Raw genomic sequence first — 21,639 nt, 5'->3', positions numbered from 1 at the left:
GTTTATTGTGCCACTGCGTAATTTTATACATGGCAGGCAACGTAGATCATGCATGCCCTTACAAGGACATGAAGTGCGATGTCATGTAACATGGTTACGTGTCATGTGATGCCGCGTGCAAGTAACTTAATTCTTTTTCTGTGAGAGCCAGAGACTGGAAGCTAACACACGCATCAGCCAATTTTGCGATCATCTGCGCTTCAGATATCTCACGGATGAGCTGCGTACTGCCACGGGAAACAATCGTGCATTGATCCTCAAGAGGCTTGCACCCATGATCGTGACAGTGGATCGCCAAGAAACCACCGGAGCCGTTTTTTTACATTGTTGCTGTGTTCGCGGAGCCGATCATTGAGGCAACGCCCAGTTTGTCCGATATATTTCTTCCCACATGAAAGCGGGAGGTTGTACACCACCCGGTGTACACACTCGACACATTTTTTTTCGGTGATGCTTTCTGCACTTATCGGAAGGGACGGCATTTGGATCAGTCAGCCTGCAAAGCCTGCCGAGCTTGTCGGGAGCAGAAAAAACACACACAAAAAAAGAACACTTACATTCACCCTTTGGGCAATCTTTTTCAAGTTGTGGGATATCCCGTGCATGTATGGTATGACACTTACTTTAGGGCGTATGCCAGGAGGGGCATCGGCAACTGACTTCTGCGTACTAGATCGCGCTTCTCTTAAGATGCGTTCCGCGACAGACACTAGCAACACCCTAGGATATCCAGCCAAGGACAACCGTAATGTTTGCGCTTCTAAGCTTACGCTCTTAGTCTTCAGTAGTGCTTAGTCCCCCGTCAAACTACTCATGAGATGCCGGTAGATAGGTCTCTTCGTTTTCTTGATCTTCGCCTGAACTTTCAGGACAGCCACACGGCTGCAATCATACACGAGGAAAGACAAGGGGACGGCCTCTCGTTCGTTCAAAGCACCCAACTCAACGCATGCGGAGGAGGTGGCGATCGCCCTCGCAGCCTCCCATCCTGACTCTAAATTCATCCTCACAGATTCCCGTGGAGCCTGTCGTAACTTTCGATTGGGATGGATCACTCCTCTCGCTGATAAAATTCTTCGCCGCTTTATTCGCGACTGCGATCCAACTGATCGCTCAATCATATGGGTCCCCGGCCACCAAGGCATGCCAGGTATCGAAGCCGCCCATGAGGCAGCCCGCGCACTCACTCACCGGGCACCAGGCATCACTTGGGAGGACCTTGACCCAGATCACAGCCCTCTTCTTTCTTTTAAAGACATTACTGAGCACTATCGGGCCGAACACCGCCGTTACCCGGTTCCTATGAAGGGACTGGGTAAAGCTGGCGAACGAATTCTCCTTAGGCTCTTTACAAACACCCTGCTGTGCCCGGCGGTTCTCAAGCACTTTGACCCTTCTTTTGACGGCCGCTGCTCTTTCTGTGGGGAGGTGGCCGACACCTTCCACATGGTTTGGGCATGCAGGCAAAATCCTTCTCTCCCCCCCCCCATCACCCCTTCCCGAGAGGACTGGGAGGCGGCCCTACTCGGCTGCCAGGAACTATCGCCCCAACAAGGCCTAGTTCGACGGACCTGCGTAGCGGTCAAGACCAACGGGGTCCTGGAATGAGAGACTCCGCCCAGTACTGCAAGGGGCGCGACCAACTAGAGGTCTCTCCGCGAGCACCTCTCTGACAACGTGGGGTTCCTGAGTGCGCCCAGAGGGCGGTTCCCGTGATGCCCCCCCCCCCCCCCCCCCCCCCCCACTGGAATGGGCCGTCTAACCCACGACTTCGTGCTGAGCAGCGCGACAACACGTGTATTATACAGCCACTGAGTTACGGCGTCGGAAAAATGCTTTTGCAGCAATATTGGACAGGTGTATCAGTGTCTTGCGAGTATTTTTTTTCCTTTTTTGGATTCTTGACCTATATAGTATGAGCGTCATCAGAGTGTTCTAGCAACCGTCTCAGCTTTACCTCTACTACTGCACATGGGGAGAGTTTATACCAGGATAAGTTTACTTGGGACAGTCCCACCGTATACCGTGTTTTGTGTAGCACATAGTAGCAACCAGGCCTCCCGCTTAGATCCTAATTTGCCCGTGTTACTTGCGTTCCGTGACGACAGTGAGCAATAAATGATAAAATCAGTCATCGCTGAAGACAAAGTGTAAACGCTGTTTTGTGGCTATTCGACTGTACATTTTGACAGGCCTCGAGGGACGGGAAACTGTCCACTTAAGTGACAGCGCAGCACGACTGTTGACCAACAAGGCTATGCTGTGTGGCGTATAGCTTTTGCAGCGCAAATGGGCTGGACATGAACACGTAGGCAGGCGTCGTTTCCTGTTCCTTCATGTCCTGTTTATTTGTGTAGCACAAACTTAGTACCCGACAGAAATGTACCACCTAGCACGCGAGCGAATTATTTCGCAGGAAAATCAAACAGCTATCTCAGTTGAGAACCATCAGGTAGCATGAAGTTTGTTTTTAACACAAATCAAGATAATAGGTAATGTTTTTTTATATATATATAGACACTGCAATCGAACTTTCACCGTTGTCGCCATGAGGATCCGTATAATGTCCAAGTGCAATAAGAATGAGCGGCCTGCGCACTGTGCGTAGTAATGCTACGGGTGCGAGGAAAAGCGTGCGAGCCGAGAAAGATGGTGGCTTCGTGCGCGCCGTCTTCCTGCGTGCCTGGGAGCCACGTGATCAAGGGCGCTCTTCCCGCGCGGCACAGCGCATACGCGGCCCGCGCAGCGCATCCTGATCTGTGGCGGCTGCGAGGACCAAGGCGAGCCGAGATGGCTTCATAAGCGCTGTCTCCCAGTGCGCCTGGTGTTGGGCGCAGCATAATCCCAGTTCAGGAGACGCGGTGAAGCGGACGGCAGCACAATGTGTTCACCCGCCGGCGTTCTTCACCACGCCACCATTTTGACAGCGAATGCTCGTGGCCATCGAGTTAGATCTGGTCATGTCAGTCTGCGTGACAAATTCAATGATTAAGCGAATCTACACTGCAAGTCATACGGCAGGTAAACACGCTACTTGGTGTAATGTATACCGTATAAAGTCGTGTAAGGGCCGCATTTTTTTTTCACAATGTCTGACGAGGTGAGGCCCTTACACGGGAGCGAACCTTTTGGTAAAAATGGTGCTGGCGCGACTTCTGTACATCTTGCTAAAAGAGGGCACTGGGCTTACAAGGCGGCGGAAGCAAGGCGCCGCGAACGTCGACAATGTGTGCTTCTCCGACAGCCCGAGCGGCGGAGCTGGCGTCGGCTTCAATGGAACGTGGGAACGGTGGCGCAGCGGCCCGCGCTACACCCGAGCCCAAGCTGCTGAGTGGCGTTGGTTTGCTGTGGACGTTGTCGCGTGGGTTTTAGATGGGTAAGCATTTCGATGCCTACCCAACGAGAAACTTGCCCATCACGTAAGACAATGAATGGCTCACACAAGCAAGCAAAAAAATGCAATGTCTCATTCCCACGTAAGAAAAAAATGGCTGTGGCTTAGCTAAGGTTAAGCCCAGGATGCGAAGCATACTAGCCTTTATTTTAGTTGTTGAACCACTGTTTAGCCTGGTGAACTGCTGTTGCTTGGTTATATTTGGTTCGGATAGACGAAGAAGCAACTCATGCGTTACTCTGCTTCGCCTTCAAGAGTGGAACGCGACAGCGTTCCCGTCGACCCGCCAAGGGGTGTAAGACAATGGGCTACGGCGCAGCGACTACGCGCCCCGCATTGGACGCGGTGAGCGTCGAGCAACGCAGCGTTCGGCGCGGCAACGAAATGTGCGCCTGAGCAAGCGACGCACGCTTGAGCCTTAGAAACAGCTCGTTTCTAAGGCAACACCGCATTCACTAGAGGCGCTTTTGTACCGCTTTGAAGCATCGTACTCGTGGCTCAGTGGTAGCGTCTCCGTCTCACACTCCGGAGACCCTGGTTCGATTCCCGCCCAGCCCATCTTGCAACAGTTGAGCCAAAGCCACCTAGAAACAAGCGCAGCTGCTTATATACCGCCGCGAGCGACGGCGCGAGTTGGAGCCCCGTTTCTCCTCTGTCGTGACGTCACGGTGTCACGTGGTATGGCATGGGGTCAAAGGTCATTGAAGGCGACACCGCCGCGCCTGAGGAGCTTGGTTGAGCTCTCGTAATATGCTTCGCATAAAAGGAGATAGCGCTCGGCAAAGTGAAGCGAACATTCCATACTCATTGAAATCACCCATACAACACACACCACTGCGTATGTTTCAATAAATGACAAGCTCAAAACAAGCATCCAAACTATCAATAAAGCACTCCATACACCCCTCAGCAAATGTAGTGGTGCTTTTGCAATAGCTTTGCAAAATTAACCCTAATTCAGGTTAATACCAAAGGCCGTGTGTTCGACTTCCACCAAAGGCCGAGGGTTCGAGTGCCTTAATGAACTTAATTAAAAGGGGATAATTAACTTGACACCAATGGTCGTGGTTCCCGGTACTCTTTCCTGATTAAACTTGCTTCATGTTCGCTGTCGAGCATGATAAGTGAACAACCGATGAGGGATCAAGTTCCATAACATTGATAATGACGCCGAGCTGCGTGTAGATGAGCGAGTGGCACAATGCTTACTCGTACTGAGACAGGAGTTTCTGCGTGAAACTTTCTTTTTTCTTTCTGCATTGCACACAGTACTCGAGAGATGAGTACGCTTAGCAGAGACTGAGCCATGTCGCGACGTCGAAAACACCCTTATATTGCTGTACATAAGCAAAACAAAAGTGTAACTGCATAAGAATGATTAATAATAAATGCAGACGGCTACTGTCACACGTGAAACAACTCAAGTGAAACACGGAAGGTTTTAAGCCATACAATTTTATTTTGGCTAAACAGATTAGATCGCCATAGCCACTGATCCGCCGCGGTGTGCGGAATGCAACATGGGCGCGGCGCTGCACAATTCATCACTTTACACGGGTATTCTTTCAACATGCTTTCGTCATTAATTTGGCGGAACATTTACCAGTGAAAATGGAGGCTAAGCATCCCCCCCATCCCGTCTGGCTAGCGTACGTACCTGCGTTTCCTTTAGTTCGGCTAGGAAGTATGCGCGCAATGTTTGCGGACTAATTCACTGGTGGGCTACCTGACATAACCTCGATACAAAATCATTTTAGGTTAGATCGACAGGACATGAAACCGTATATTTCGTCACCGACCCTCCAGTTCAACAAGATTGTTTTTCGAAATAATTTTTTAGGATTCCCTGAAAATTAGGAATATATTAAGGCCCCTTCCGGATAAGCAAAATCCGTCGGCGACGACTTAAGAGGAAGCTTTAGCTCGGGTGCTCCTATCTAAATACATGTAAAAGGAGAATTCGTTTTTCTAGGCAACCACTGCACCAAATTTGGCGAGGTTTGCTGCATTTAAAAGAAAAGCTTAAAGTCTAGTGACTGTTGGTTTCGAATTTTCGATTTAGGTCGTCAAATTTTTATAAAAACCTGGCAAAAATCGCAAATTTTTAGAAAACGAAACTATCGAGTTTACAACTCCGTAACTCAGCAAGAAAAAATGATATCGCAATTCTGTGAATTGTACCTGATAGCACGTCTAAAGCGGACAAAATTGATATGTTACACATGAACCTAAAAAAATGTAGTAATGTGTAATTACAACTTTTGCAGAACCCTCGTAAACAACGTAACAAATTCACGTAAGATGTAAAATGACATATCAAATTTGTCCGCTTTGAATGGGCTAATGGATGCTGTTTACAGCATTGCGATATCTGTTTTTGATGTAGAGCTATTAGCTTGTAAACTTCGTGCTTCTATTTTTTTCAAACGTCTGAATTTTTGAAAATCCTTTCAACAAAATTCAAGCCCTAAATCAAAATTCCGCTTCCAACAGTCACTAGAATTTAACTTTCTCTCTCAAATGCAACACATTTCATTAAAATCGGTCCACGGGTTATCTCAGAAAAACGTTTTTGCGTTTTTACATGTATTTGAATAGGCCGCGTCGGAGTTGGGCCCGAGCTAAAGCTTCCTGTTAATTGCGTAAAACACCTAGCGGTTAGGATAGGCAGTAAATCGCCAAACGATTGGCGTCGCCCTTTTACACAAGGTACTGTTCTGGTAAATATCTTTTGGCCCAAACAGATATAGTGCTTGCTAAATATATCTAAAGAATCTCAAGTGTGACTAAATTTAAAACAAATAAGAGTGAACTGCTTCGAACTGAAATCAACAGCAGCGCAAGCAAAATGAAAGCCTCTGCTAGGGTCACTCTGCAAGCAAAGCTTCCATTGAAGTTATCTGTGGCGCCATCTCTTGGATGCCACGCTAACAGAGCCAGAGGAGCGACTGAGTAAGCCCACTGCCCCCTTCAACTGGTGTACAGTACACCCCGGCTCTCGCCATTTTGTAGCGGCACGCGGAACGATACGTAGCGCGCGAAATCTTGCCGATGCTCGCGCGCGGCATCGGAGCACCGAATGCTTCTCCGTTGGAATTTGTTTCTCCAAATTTTAGGCTGCCCAGTTGGGGGTGCGATCCTTACACGGGCCTGCACGGTAATACTTTATTATGGCTACCAATGCTTCGCTTCTCAGGCGAAACTGCGACTTTTTAAACTAAACAGTCAATCACACGAATTCTGATATTCGCTGGCACAAATATTATATCGGTTAGGAAAGAAAAAATCTTCTTTATTCGAGTTAATGCTTTAAAACGTAACTTGAAGCCTTTGTTAAAACACTGATTTCCACTGTCGTGACACATCATGTATGTTTCTTTGTATCTGCCGGCAGAGCTACATATCGGGCCTCCGCTGGATTTTCGTCTATTTCCTTGTCCACTTCAACACAACCATCCTCTCACAGATTGCGGAGATCTTCAAAGATTTGTTTCTGGTAACTAGAACGTTTCTTCTTTTGTTCTGTGTATTATACAAGCAGCATTCCTTCACTTGTAGAAGTAAAGCAGCCACTGAACCTTAATATATGCATGATTAAGAAGTCGGTCAAGGAGTGTGTTCTTTAAGCTGACAGCTATGAGCAGTCAAGGGATGTCATACACGCTATGTATGCAACTAAGGAAGTCGACGCCTGCTTATTGGCTAAGGGTTGCAATTTTCTTATTTTTTAAAAGCAACTAATCTACTTCACTTAATTCCAATGACTCAGTATGAAGTGCTACAGGTGTTACAGGCTATATGGTGGTCTGCCAAATTTAGCTGGTAATAGTTCCAGACAATGAACGTGAATGATCACTTTCGCATATTTGCAGTGCCTCCGTAATTAGGCACGGTTAAGCACACGTACAATGAGGACGACACCAACAAGTGTGTGCATTCTTTCATCGGTATGTGAAACCAACAAGGCGGAACGTCCACGTTTGCCTGCACTATGTTTGTGCAATACTCCTTGCGACAACTCTCACTCTACCGCCTCGTTATTTCAAAAGCGCCATTAAAGAATGGACTTGACCATGATACCAGGATTCAGCTGCAAAGCTTCCTTTGTATACCTTCATGTTACTAGATGTGGATAACAGTATTTCATTCCTAAATCCCAAGGCACCATTTTACTACAATTCCAACATGAAATCCGGTGTTTGGCTTCCTTCTTAAAAACTTCCTTCTTCAAGTTGATTGAAGATTGGGATCGGCGAACTTACAGAGAGTGTTTTTAAGCCTGCTTCACCTCCGCTGTGGGTTGGGCCGGCATTGTCCTACCTTCGGGATCGGCGCACGTGTGGAGAGTGTCTTTAAGCCTGCTTCACCTCCGCCGCGGTTCCGCGCGCTATTATAGTATCTTCGGGATCGGCGCACTTACAGAGAGTGTTTTTAAGCCTGCTTCACCTCCGCTCTGTCTTGGGCCGGCATTGCACAATCTTCGGGATCGGCGCACGTATGGGGAGTGTTTTTAAGCGTGCTTCACCTCCGCCGCGGTTCCGCGCGCTATTATAGTATCTTCGGGATCGGCGCACTTACAGAGAGTGTTTTTAAGCCTGCTTCACCTCCGCTGTGTCTTGGGCCGGCATTGCACAATCTTCGGGATCGGCGCACGTATGGGGAGTGTCTTTCAGCCTGCTTCACCTCCGCCGCGGTTCCGCGCGCTATTATAGTATCTTCGGGATCGGCGCACTTACAGAGAGTGTTTTTAAGCCTGCTTCACCTCCGCTGTGGGTTGGGCCGGCATTGCACAATCTTCGGGATCGGCGCACGTATGGGGAGTGTCTTTCAGCCCGCTTCACCTCCGCCGCGGTTCCGCGCGCCGCTATTATAGTATCTTCGGGATCGGCGCACTTACAGAGAGTGTTTTTAAGCCTGCTTCACCTCCGCTGTTGGTTGGGCCGGCATTGCACAATCTTCGGGATCGGCGCACGTATGGAGAGTGTCTTTCAGCCTGCTTCACCTCCGCCGCGGTTCCGCGCGCTATTATAGTATCTTCGGGATCGGCGCACTTACAGAGAGTGTTTTAAGCCTGCTTCACCTCCGCTGTTGGTTGGGCCGGCATTGCACAATCTTCGGGATCGGCGCACGTATGGGGAGTGCTTTTAAGCCTGCTTCACCTCCGCCGCAGTTCCGCGCGCTATTATAGTATCTTCGGCATCGGCGCACTTACAGAGAGTGTTTTTAAGCCTGCTTCACCTCCGCTGTTGGTTGGGCCGGCATTGCACAATCTTCGGGATCGGCGCACTTACAGAGAGTGTTTTAAGCCTGCTTCACCTCCGCTGTGTCTTGGGCCGGCATTGCACAATCTTCGGGATCGGCGCACGTATGGGGAGTGCTTTTAAGCCTGCTTCACCTCCGCCGCGGTTCCGCGCGCTATTATAGTACCTTCGGGATCGGCGCACTTACAGAGAGTGTTTTTAAGCCTGCTTCACCTCCGCTCTGTCTTGGGCCGGCATTGCACAATCTTCGGGATCGGCGCACGTATGGGGAGTGTTTTTAAGCGTGCTTCACCTCCGCCGCGGTTCCGCGCGCTATTATAGTATCTTCGGGATCGGCGCACTTACAGAGAGTGTTTTTAAGCCTGCTTCACCTCCGCTGTTGGTTGGGCCGGCATTGCACAATCTTCGGGATCGGCGCACTTACAGAGAGTGTTTTAAGCCTGCTTCACCTCCGCTGTGGGTTGGGCCGGCATTGTCCTACCTTCGGGATCGGCGCATGTATGGGGAGTGTCTTTCAGCCTGCTTCACCTCCGCCGCGGTTCCGCGCGCTATTATAGTATCTTCGGCATCGGCGCACTTACAGAGAGTGTTTTTAAGCCTGCTTCACCTCCGCTGTTGGTTGGGCCGGCATTGCACAATCTTCGGGATCGGCGCACTTACAGAGAGTGTTTTAAGCCTGCTTCACCTCCGCTGTGGGTTGGGCCGGCATTGTCCTACCTTCGGGATCGGCGCACGTGTGGAGAGTGTCTTTAAGCCTGCTTCACCTCCGCCGCGGTTCCGCGCGCTATTATAGTATCTTCGGGATCGGCGCACTTACAGAGAGTGTTTTTAAGCCTGCTTCACCTCCGCTCTGTCTTGGGCCGGCATTGCACAATCTTCGGGATCGGCGCACGTATGGGGAGTGTTTTTAAGCGTGCTTCACCTCCGCCGCGGTTCCGCGCGCTATTATAGTATCTTCGGGATCGGCGCACTTACAGAGAGTGTTTTTAAGCCTGCTTCACCTCCGCTGTGTCTTGGGCCGGCATTGCACAATCTTCGGGATCGGCGCACGTATGGGGAGTGTCTTTCAGCCTGCTTCACCTCCGCCGCGGTTCCGCGCGCTATTATAGTATCTTCGGGATCGGCGCACTTACAGAGAGTGTTTTTAAGCCTGCTTCACCTCCGCTGTGGGTTGGGCCGGCATTGCACAATCTTCGGGATCGGCGCACGTATGGGGAGTGTCTTTCAGCCCGCTTCACCTCCGCCGCGGTTCCGCGCGCCGCTATTATAGTATCTTCGGGATCGGCGCACTTACAGAGAGTGTTTTTAAGCCTGCTTCACCTCCGCTGTTGGTTGGGCCGGCATTGCACAATCTTCGGGATCGGCGCACGTATGGAGAGTGTCTTTCAGCCTGCTTCACCTCCGCCGCGGTTCCGCGCGCTATTATAGTATCTTCGGGATCGGCGCACTTACAGAGAGTGTTTTAAGCCTGCTTCACCTCCGCTGTTGGTTGGGCCGGCATTGCACAATCTTCGGGATCGGCGCACGTATGGGGAGTGCTTTTAAGCCTGCTTCACCTCCGCCGCAGTTCCGCGCGCTATTATAGTATCTTCGGCATCGGCGCACTTACAGAGAGTGTTTTTAAGCCTGCTTCACCTCCGCTGTTGGTTGGGCCGGCATTGCACAATCTTCGGGATCGGCGCACTTACAGAGAGTGTTTTAAGCCTGCTTCACCTCCGCTGTGTCTTGGGCCGGCATTGCACAATCTTCGGGATCGGCGCACGTATGGGGAGTGCTTTTAAGCCTGCTTCACCTCCGCCGCGGTTCCGCGCGCTATTATAGTACCTTCGGGATCGGCGCACTTACAGAGAGTGTTTTTAAGCCTGCTTCACCTCCGCTGTGGGTTGGGCCGGCATTGCACAATCTTCGGGATCGGCGCATGTATGGGGAGTGTCTTTCAGCCTGCTTCACCTCCGCCGCGGTTCCGCGCGCTATTATAGTATCTTCGGGATCGGCGCACTTACAGAGAGTGTTTTTAAGCCTGCTTCACCTCCGCTGTGGGTTGGGCCGGCATTGCACAATCTTCGGGATCGGCGCACGTATGGGGAGTGTCTTTCAGCCTGCTTCACCTCCGCCGCGGTTCCGCGCGCTATTATAGTATCTTCGGGATCGGCGCACTTACAGAGAGTGTTTTTAAGCCTGCTTCACCTCCGCTGTGGGTTGGGCCGGCATTGCACAATCTTCGGGATCGGCGCACGTATGGGGAGTGTCTTTCAGCCTGCTTCACCTCCGCCGCGGTTCCGCGCGCTATTATAGTATCTTCGGGATCGGCGCACTTACAGAGAGTGTTTTTAAGCCTGCTTCACCTCCGCTGTGGGTTGGGCCGGCATTGCACAATCTTCGGGATCGGCGCACGTATGGGGAGTGTCTTTCAGCCCGCTTCACCTCCGCCGCGGTTCCGCGCGCCGCTATTATAGTATCTTCGGGATCGGCGCACTTACAGAGAGTGTTTTTAAGCCTGCTTCACCTCCGCTGTTGGTTGGGCCGGCATTGCACAATCTTCGGGATCGGCGCACTTACAGAGAGTGTTTTAAGCCTGCTTCACCTCCGCTGTGTCTTGGGCCGGCATTGCACAATCTTCGGGATCGGCGCACGTATGGGGAGTGCTTTTAAGCCTGCTTCACCTCCGCCGCGGTTCCGCGCGCTATTATAGTATCTTCGGGATCGGCGCACTTACAGAGAGTGTTTTTAAGCCTGCTTCACCTCCGCTGTGGGTTGGGCCGGCATTGCACAATCTTCGGGATCGGCGCACGTATGGGGAGTGTCTTTCAGCCTGCTTCACCTCCGCCGCGGTTCCGCGCGCTATTATAGTATCTTCGGGATCGGCGCACTTACAGAGAGTGTTTTTAAGCCTGCTTCACCTCCGCTGTGGGTTGGGCCGGCATTGCACAATCTTCGGGATCGGCGCACGTATGGGGAGTGTCTTTCAGCCTGCTTCACCTCCGCCGCGGTTCCGCGCGCTATTATAGTATCTTCGGGATCGGCGCACTTACAGAGAGTGTTTTTAAGCCTGCTTCACCTCCGCTGTTGGTTGGGCCGGCATTGCACAATCTTCGGGATCGGCGCACGTATGGGGAGTGTCTTTCAGCCCGCTTCACCTCCGCCGCGGTTCCGCGCGCTATTATAGTATCTTCGGGATCGGCGCACTTACAGAGAGTGTTTTTAAGCCTGCTTCACCTCCGCTGTGGGTTGGGCCGGCATTGCACAATCTTCGGGATCGGCGCACGTATGGGGAGTGTCTTTCAGCCTGCTTCACCTCCGCCGCGGTTCCGCGCGCTATTATAGTATCTTCGGGATCGGCGCACTTACAGAGAGTGTTTTTAAGCCTGCTTCACCTCCGCTGTGGGTTGGGCCGGCATTGCACAATCTTCGGGATCGGCGCACGTATGGGGAGTGTCTTTCAGCCTGCTTCACCTCCGCCGCGGTTCCGCGCGCTATTATAGTATCTTCGGGATCGGCGCACTTACAGAGAGTGTTTTTAAGCCTGCTTCACCTCCGCTGTGGGTTGGGCCGGCATTGCACAATCTTCGGGATCGGCGCACGTATGGGGAGTGTCTTTCAGCCTGCTTCACCTCCGCCGCGGTTCCGCGCGCTATTATGGTATCTTCGGGATCGGCACACTTACAGAGAGTGTTTTAAGCCTGCTTCACCTCCGCTGTTGGTTGGGCCGGCATTGCACAATCTTCGGGATCGGCGCACTTACAGAGAGTGTTTTTAAGCCTGCTTCACCTCCGCTGTGGGTTGGGCCGGCATTGCACAATCTTCGGGATCGGCGCACGTATGGGGAGTTTTATGTCCACACACGGACATGATGTTGGGGGAACTAGCCCTTAACAGCTAATTATTTTGATTGATTAATTAATATATGTTGACGACTACGGACCCGGGAGCAGTGGCACGAGCGCGTTCGCGCTGCAGCATCGAGGGCCGCCAACGATCCAGCTGTGGAATAAAACGCTTGAGCCAATCCTGATGATGATAGTTTTGTGTTAACACACGGACACGACCCTGGGGAAACTAGCCCTTAGAGATTCATTGTAAAAATACCCTGAAAATTTCGCCTACAATTCCGCTCTCAGCCCACCTGCATTATTAATTATTATGCTGTCTTTTCTATGCTAGACCTTGAAGTTGTATTTCTGCCAAATGAAACTATCTCAGCAGCCTCTCATCTTTTCCCCGACATTTGCTTCAGCCATGCAAGAAAGCAATGGTCGCTCTCGATCTTGAATTTCATGCCTTCAATATAGCGTCCTAGCTTTTGAATGCACACTCTTTCCTAAAGGTGCTAAACGCCTCCATTGTGGAAAGTTTTGCGCGCACTGAACGAAGACAAGAAAGAACAAAAAGACCAGCGCAAACTACAACTGAATTTTTATTCCTAAAAACGGCACATATACAGTGTCGAGACCCATCGCATGATCACCATGCATGGGCAACAGAGCATCCGTTTCACGTTATAACGACACTCATCAAATGCTTAAGAATTGACACCAACCGTCGTCTAATATTGAGCAAGTTAATTTCACTATCATACAAAGCGACAGATGGATGGCTAACACATGCTCCCTGTGGTCTAGATATGTGCCAAGCTTCTACAATTTCTCTTCAATCAAGAAAGGGGCTGACAGATGGAACGGCACACTGTGGTACAAAGTTTGTAAACAGGGATAAGGTGCCTCAGACAGGCTGGCCAACGTTTCGACAGGTGGACCTATCTTCGTCAAAGGCGGCCTCGTCATCCTCGGCATGTTAGTTTTAAACGGTTAGTGCAGTGACGTCACGTGCGGGTGTTGTCGCTGGCGGCTGGTTTTAAAGGGAGAGACTTCAGAGGTAATGAGCGCTGTCGACCGACGTCTGTGAGCTTCGTTCTCAAGACGAGGGGACAAGAGCGGGAGAGTGGAAACGCGGGGAGAAAATAAAAGAAAGAAAAGCAGAGAAAAAAAGAAAAACGAGGGCGACACCAACATAAAAAGAAGAAGAAAAGGAGAGAAAGAGCAAGAAAGAGAAAAGATTTAAGAAAGACGGGGGCCTGGGAGCGCGTTGGGGAGGCGAGAGGTTAGGCAGCATTCAGGGGTGTCGTTGGCGGCATGTTCTTGTGGCATTAGAAGAGCCGGTCAGGCGGTCAGTGCGCGAGTAACAAAAAAGACAAAAAAACACATGAGTTGAAAGGGTGACTTGAGTAGCATAGCAGCAATACGTCGAGTAATCTTGAAGTAGTTAAGATGGCGACGAGGAGTCTGCTGTGCAATGTATGGGGTGACTGAAAGGCAGCGGCATGGTCTTCCAAGGGGCATTGCCCCAGTCGCTTAACGTAGGTGTCGTTGCGGTGGGATCCAGAAATGGCGATACCCTGGGTTGAGGCGCCGAAAAAGGCATATTGACTTCGGAATGTGTTGGTGAGGGTGTTTCAAAAAATATATAAAAAAGGGAAAAGAGAGGGGGAGGGAACCGAAAGCGGAATAATAAATAGGAGGGTGACGTGCGCAGAAGCGGGCGGGGGCAAGTGTACATGGGAGAATAGGATCCTACAGTTGATATAAACCTAAACACCTGAAAGAGTATAATAAATTTAGTAGTAGGCAGGAAAAATTTTTCGAAATGGAAGAGTAGGTGAGGTTAAGAATTAAGGTTAGCTGGTGGCATAATATGTTTTGTGTTTTGTTGATGATATGAGAATTTCAGATTTCAGTTACCGCTTTTAAAGATTCTAAGTTTTTCACCAAATTAATTCCCATCGAGTGTAGGCAAGTAAACTTGTATATGAGGTATGATTCCGTATATTTCCTTTCGCGAGGGGAACGGAAATTTGTTTGTAGTATATAGAGCCTTGCTTTGTCAAATATATGACCATGTTCATTAAAGTGGCTGGCTACTGCTTTGGGTAAATTGTGTTTTGTGTCCATGCGGTGACCGTCGAGTCTTGTATGAATTCGTTGTCCAGTCTCACCTATGCGTTGTTTGCTACAAGCGGCGCATTCTAGACAGTCTATACTGTCTAGTCTACTAGTCTAGTGTAAAGAGAGTACTCGGCCAGGTTGAAGGGAGGGCCCTATACGCATTTGGCAAGCACTTCGCGCAATGTTCATTGAGCATGTGTCACTGTTTGACCAAACCGCTATATTGTATTTAGTCCTAATGAGACAACAAAAGAAATTGTAGAAGCTTACCCCCTATCTAGACTACAAGGAACGTGTGTTAGCGTTAGCCATCCGTCTGTCGCTTTGTATGATAGTGAAATCAACTTGCCCAATATTAGACGGTAGTGTGTCGATTAAGTTGCATTTTAAGAGTGTTATGATCACGTGGAACGGATGCTCTCTTTCCCATGCATGGTGATTATGCGATTGGTGTCGACGGTATATATGTGCCGTTTTTAGGAATAAAAATTCAGTTGTCAGTCGGCGTTGGTCTTTGTGTCCCTTTCTTGTTGTCTTCGTTCAGTGTGCGCAAGGCTTTCCACGGTGAAGTCAAACCAGTCTTATTGCTAAACGCCTCTTTGCTCAGTTTTCGACTGAGGTGAATGCTCTTCACCACGTTCGTTAAGTTGGGCAAGGACGACGCCTAGACCATGGTTGATGACGTCACACTGGAGAACGAATTCTACGTCTGGAGAGACAAGCACAGGCCGTGAAGATAAGGCTTTCCTCACGACATAATCCACATATTCCGACAAAGGCTCCGCAAATCTGCAACTTTCGTGCGACTCACGCACTAATATTTTTTGATCTTGTCCCCTAAGAAGCCGCACTAAAAAATAATTTAAAGAAACGTTGCGTCGCTCGAAACTAAAACGCTAAAGCGATACTAAAACGCTTATGAATACACGTGCGAGACAGGCACCAACACTTTGCTTCTCTGCGTCCGAGCAAGGCAAGCCTTAATGGAAGAGCACTACACTTTCTAAATCGCGCGGTTAAACAACGACTCCGCCAGGTAAGGCGTCTTTCTTCCAAAGAAAAAAAAAATCTAGCGACCACCTACAGAAAGTGGACTGAGACTCAAGCGCGCCTTTCTCACCAACAGCCTAGACTTCGCGGTGCAAGCCTTTCTCACAAAAAATAATGTATCTGCTTAAAACGAAAGAACAACGTATCGAGAAAGCAAAGTTTCAAAAAATTATGTCTGCGAAAACCGTATCTTCCAGAATATCCATGGGCTTCTAAATTTAACAATCTAAACGAAGCTCAAAACTTGCTTATCGCAACGATCTGTCTACCTAAACGTATAACTTAACACTAAAATTACAGAAACAAACAAACAGTTTCCAAAAGCCTCGTATTGCCATTATCCATTACGAGTAGCCGACAGTTGCGTCGTCTCTTTACGCCGTACTCGAGGCGGGTATGATCTGAAAGCTCTTCTTCTCAACCTTGTCAAGCAGGGAAGGCCACGTTGTCACTACAGAGCGCCGACAGGTGGCGCACTGTCGGCGTGCCTTATTGCGCTGCTAATGCACATTCGCGTCGCCCGCGCTCAGGTTGCACCCCAAAAAGAACCAAACGAGGGGGATCATAATTGCCCCCTTGCTTTTGTCCTCCTCCACGCCGAACGTCGCTTTTTCTTCCTCGTCTGACGGCTCGGACGCGCTCTAACTCGAAACATTCCCAACGACAAGCGCGCCTTTTCAACTCTTTCCTTGCGCTCCCCAAATGGTTTAGTGGCTTTCGATTAATTAGGCCGCGTTGCCTTCTCTGCCGCATTCCTGAATTTGCGACGCCTCTTTCTCTTAGCACTGTTTGTGGCGCTCATTTCCGAGTGCCTTCCTTTACTTACCGTTGACGGCTCCTCTCCTGACCCTCCTCCCGAATTTCCGTCGGAGAAATCCGCAAAATTTTCTACTCCCGCTGAACTACGTTTCCGCTGTTTCATTCTCTCTTTGTGCATTTTGTTCATCTTACCTGCCGCGCTAGTTCGCGTGCTTTGAACCTCGTCAAAGCCTTCAGCAAATGCGCATCCTCTTTTCTTCGTTAGCGACTCTGAGCTGTTCGAGAAAAGGGCGTCCTTTCGATAGCCCATCCAAGACTGCTGCTACTGCCTCAACATCTCCAAAAGATCCCTCAGCCTGTACCTTTGCCATCGGTAGGCACACCGAGTCTTTGCTGACGGCCTGCATTATTCACGCGCATTCGAGCACGTAGTTTTCACTATTCACATACTTCGGATGGACGACGGCCATGGTGGCCGCGGTGTCGCTGAGTACCCTACACTCTTTGCCATTTACCATTGGATCCGTCATGTATGGCTTTAGAAGATCGATGCTAGTCGGACGATTGCTTATGCAAGCGAATACTGGCCTTTTCTTTGGGCAGTTTCGGGCGACCCGTTTCCTTACAATTATAGCATGCCAGCTGAACTCTCAATTCTTGCGAATTATTTCCGGGTTCCTTTCTATGCCTTTCGGGCGATTCCGCTTTGCCTTCGGTGCGCGCCGGCGAGTGTCGTGCCGTTCTTTTGTTTGCTGCGCTCGAGGCGTCAGATTGTGGCCGGCTTGTGGTGTGTGGTGCCGGGTCTGAAGCCACGGCTACTAATCGGTCACATTCCTGCCTGTTCTTAACCCAAAAGCGCACGATATCTGTCAACTTAAATTAAATTATGTAGTTTTACGTGACAAAACCACGAACTGATTATGAGGAACGCCGTTGTGGGGGACTCCGCAAATTTGGAGCACTTGGGGTTTTTTAACGTGCACCTAAATCGAAGTACGCGGATGTTTTCGCATTTCGCCCCCATCGAAATGCGGCTCGTGCTTAGCAGCCCAAAACCATACCCAGTAAGCAACTGTGCCGGGCTGTTGTCCGTCAGGGTCTCGTAAAACTGCTCTAAGCAGATTAAATCTGAAAGCTTACTGAGGTTATCCGCCCCTGCCCCTATCACCCACTCAGAAAAAATTATTCTTCAGGCTACATGCCAACTCAACAAAGCTTTCATTAGGCTTTTCAATGCGAGGCATTCCTTGGCGAACATTTGCCACGTTGACAGTATCTATCTATCTAGCCGCCGACTTCTTGGAGCTCTCATGGTCGTTTCGTTAATTTGGAATCTACAAAAATTGGCATAGTATGGCAAGAGTGTATGACGAACATAAATGATCGGTCATGACATGAATATCATGACGTGTCATGTCGGTCATAAAACAGCCGCTTCCGTCTTGATGCTAGCAGATCGTTTCGCTAACTTGGTAGGTATGAAAATTGGCATAGTATGACAAAAGTGTATGACGAACGGAAATGATAGGTTATGACATGAATGTCATGACATGCGTGTCATGTAGGTCACGAAACAGCCACCTACGTCTGGGTATGTACCAAAATTTGCATAGCATGACAAAAGTGTACGACGATCATGAATGACAGGTCATGACATGAATGTCTTGACATGCATGTCATGTAGGTCATCAAACAGCCGCCTACGTCTCAGTGCTTTCATGGTCGTTTCGTGAAGCATAGCAATGGCACGTGGCCCGAACAGTTACTAGGCACAGACAGCTCGAACATAGAAGAAGTCGTTTATTTAGGGGCATGTGGTAGCTTTTATCCCCTGAAGTGGGAGCGGAAAGAAGAAACGGAAGTGTACTGCGCATGCGCAGAACTCTACAATGCCGGCGACCCAACACTGGCCTCTCCTCAAAAATGGGACACTCGCTTGCGCTGCCTCGTTGACCGGCGCAGGACTTGCGGCGAAGCTCGAGGTAGCTGGGAGAGGAGGGGTGCGAGGTCCAATGCCCGCAATTTGGGCCGTGTCTCGGACGGCCGCTTCCAAGGGTTCATTGGCGGCCGTGCTGGTACCTGGCGTCTGATTGGACCCCGGGCCGTTATTTTGTAGCGATGCCTTATGCCTTATTCTATGCTATTCTTATCATCCACCACACACGGCCGCCTGATCCCGTTGATAATGTGTGCAGACCGTCGTTCTGACCTCTGGCCAAGCGTGAAAAGCCTGAAAAAGCATAGAATCGGAGAAGGCATTGCTCCAAAATAGCGGCCCTGGACTACGAGCACTCGTATCGGTGACCGGAAACCCTGGTGATGAATCCGAGCGACGGCGCACCTGATCGACGTGCCGCTTGACGATGGCAGTGGGAGGAGTCTCAGCGGTTACCGTCCGTGCTCCCGTCGCCGATTTGACGACCGGCGATCCACTTCTCTCCCGGTCCGTAATTGCGGACGTACACGCTGCTGTCTGGCGGCAGTCATGGCTCCCCTCAGTTGGACCTGCAACGTTCACAGGGAATCAGGTGTCTAGACAAGACCTTATTTGATAACCGAGGAGCATCTCTGAAGGTCCAGTCTTCAGAGGTGTACGTCTATAATTGAACAGTAGCCGTACCGATTTCTCGTCGAGATCGCCTCCCTTCATTTTTTGAATACCCTCCTTTATCGCTCGCACCGCCCTTTCAGCAGCTCCGTTTGACTGTGGATGAAAGGATGCCGTGCACAGATGCGTGATGTTTTTTTTTGCTGTAAATGTGGCAAATTCCTTACTCGTGAACTGTGTGCCGTTGTCTGATACTATTGTACGTGGCACACCAAAACGGGCAAATATGCTCCTCAGAGCCCTTATTGTGCTTTCCACGTTTGCATGCTTCATAGGAATCGCTTCGATCCATTTAGAGTGCGCGTCCACTGCAACTAGGAACATCTTCCCGGTTATGGGCATTGCGAAGTCGATATCGATCCGAGACCACCGTTCTTCCGTCTTCGGCTAGTTTAGGGGAGGTGCAGCCGGGGGCATAAGTAAATTTGCTATGCAATTTCCACAGTTGGCCGCGCGCTGCTCTATATCGCGGCCAAGTCTTGGCCACCGAAATAGGGAGCGTGCCACGGCTTTCATAGCTGATGATCCTTGGCGAGTTTCGTTACGAAGTTGCAGGAAACGCTCTCTGGCGTCACTTGGTATGACGACGCTATTTCCCCAGTATAGGAGGTCGTGGGCCAAGGACAATTCTAGCCTAAGCTCATAAGGTGCTAAATCGGGCTTTATGTTTGTCTTTCTTGGTGGCCAACCGCGCATTAAGTGATGTTGAACCTTACGCAATGTTGAGTCGACGGCCGTTAGGTCTTTCAGTTCACGCGTTGAGACCACACCTTCATCTAAGCTTTCGAGTGCGATGACGTATTCCGGGGACTCACATTGACCTCCGTCTCCGGTGTTCTGCTGTGGTAGTCTGCTGAGAGCATCCGAGTTGAGTAGTTGTTTCCCAGGAGCATACTGAAGCTTGTATTTGTAGTTCATTAAAACTTCTTTCTGGGCGAGTTGGTGCATACTTGACATAAAAACTGTTTACAGCGCAAACTTGTGGTTTCATGTGTTTGCGCTGTAAACAGTTTTTATGTCTTGTATTTGTAGCCTCCGAGGTACAGTGCCCACCGTTGAATTCGCGCAGCCGCCATGATCGGTGTCTGGCGGACAGGGCTCAGCAGGCTGACAAATGCTTGATCATCCGTGACCAACGTAAATTCACGTCCTAGAAGATAGTCCCGGAATTTTGTTATACTGAAAACCAGTGCCGACGCTTCACGTTCTAACTGGGAGTAGTTCCGCCCTGCTTGGGTCAGTGTTCTTGTGCGAAAACCAATAGGTCTATGTACGTTGTTGATAGAGTGAAACAGAACTGCTCCAACCCCGAGCGACGACGCGTCGCACTCTAGCTTGAGTTCATTTGTATGGTCGAAATGTAGAGTTGGAGCATTCTTCAGACTTTCTTTTGCTACATCGAAGGCAGCTTTCTGCGGTGCTTTTCATTGCCACTGCGCGTTCTTTTGCAATAGTTGATACAGCGGTGCTAGGTACGTTGACATGTTTGGCGGAAATTTCGCGTAGAAAGTCAAAATTCCGATAAATTACCGCAGTTCAGTCGCGTTCCGCGGATAAGGTGTGCGCATAATAGCTTCCACGTTGTTTTCTATTGGATGGAGGCCCTCGCCGTCAATGCAATGTCCGAGGTATATAACTGCCAGTTGTCGAAATTTGCATTTCTCATACTGTAACTTAACCCCATGATCCCGAAAACCCTCTAAGACGACTTTCAATCGCTCTCCGTTGTCGCCTTTCTTCTAGGACACGATTACATCATCAAGGTAGCCTTAAACGCCGGGTAAACCACCAATCGTGTCGGTTTTTCACTGGAAAATTGATGGTGCAGACGATAGTCAGAGCGGAAGCCGATTATAGCAAAACAAGCCTTTGTGCGTATTGATTGCGCAAAGTGTGCGTGCGGCTTCGTCTAGAGGCACCTGACTGTAAGTGTCTCGCAAGTCGATGGCGTTGAAACATTCACCGTCACTTAAAACTGCGAATATATCTCCATTACAGGAATAGCATACTGTTCGACTGCGCAAACAGGGTCCAATGTAACTTTAAGATCGCCACAAATCCGTACCGCGCCATCTTTCTTTAGCACCGGCACTATGGGCGTTGCCCAATCTGAATGGCTGACTGGCGATAAGACGCCAAGGGAAACGAGTCGGTCCAGCACCAAAGCTACCCTGTTGCGTAGAGCATAAGGAAGAGATCTCGTCTTACAAAACTTTGGTATTTCTCCATCTTTGAAGTGCAGGCTTGCTGGAGGACCCTCCATTAGGCCGAGTTCCGTGGTGAAGATGTCCTGGTAGTCTGTGAAAATGGCCTTAACCTTGCAGGTGTCCCTTTCGCTTGTTTCTGCGGCTCCGCAGGCCGGAGCCACATGTAGCACTGGAGCACCAGCGTTGTCCAGTAGCATCAGCAGGTCCCTTCCGCATAGGCTTGGCCCTTCGCAGTCGAGCATTGTGAGGGGACAGTCCACGTGCACATCCTTGAAGCCCACACGTAATGTCAGGTCGCCCAGCACCGGTAACCGCCCTGCGTAGCAAGACAACTTCACACGTGACGGCTTCAAGGCAGGCCAATGGTTTCGATGCTTCATGTACAGTTCCAGAGAAATGACACATACTGGCAACCCGGTGT

At 49.9% G+C, this 21,639-nt stretch overlaps 1 protein-coding gene across 1 annotated transcript in view; it reads left to right on the top strand.

Moving 5' to 3' along the window:
- Positions 1-21,639, top strand: part of LOC139056417 (uncharacterized) — a 96,220-nt gene that overhangs the window by 47,334 nt on the left and 27,247 nt on the right. The window contains exon 5 of the mRNA XM_070534634.1: positions 6,789-6,890. Within this exon, the coding sequence (XP_070390735.1) occupies positions 6,789-6,890 (102 nt within the window). The remainder of the gene's footprint in view (positions 1-6,788; positions 6,891-21,639) is intronic.

This window comes from Dermacentor albipictus, chromosome 2, assembly GCF_038994185.2.
Source record: "Dermacentor albipictus isolate Rhodes 1998 colony chromosome 2, USDA_Dalb.pri_finalv2, whole genome shotgun sequence".
Classification (NCBI taxonomy): Eukaryota; Metazoa; Arthropoda; class Arachnida; order Ixodida; family Ixodidae; genus Dermacentor; species Dermacentor albipictus.
Note: the sequence above shows the minus strand (reverse complement) of the source record. Positions and strands in the feature narration are given on the sequence as shown.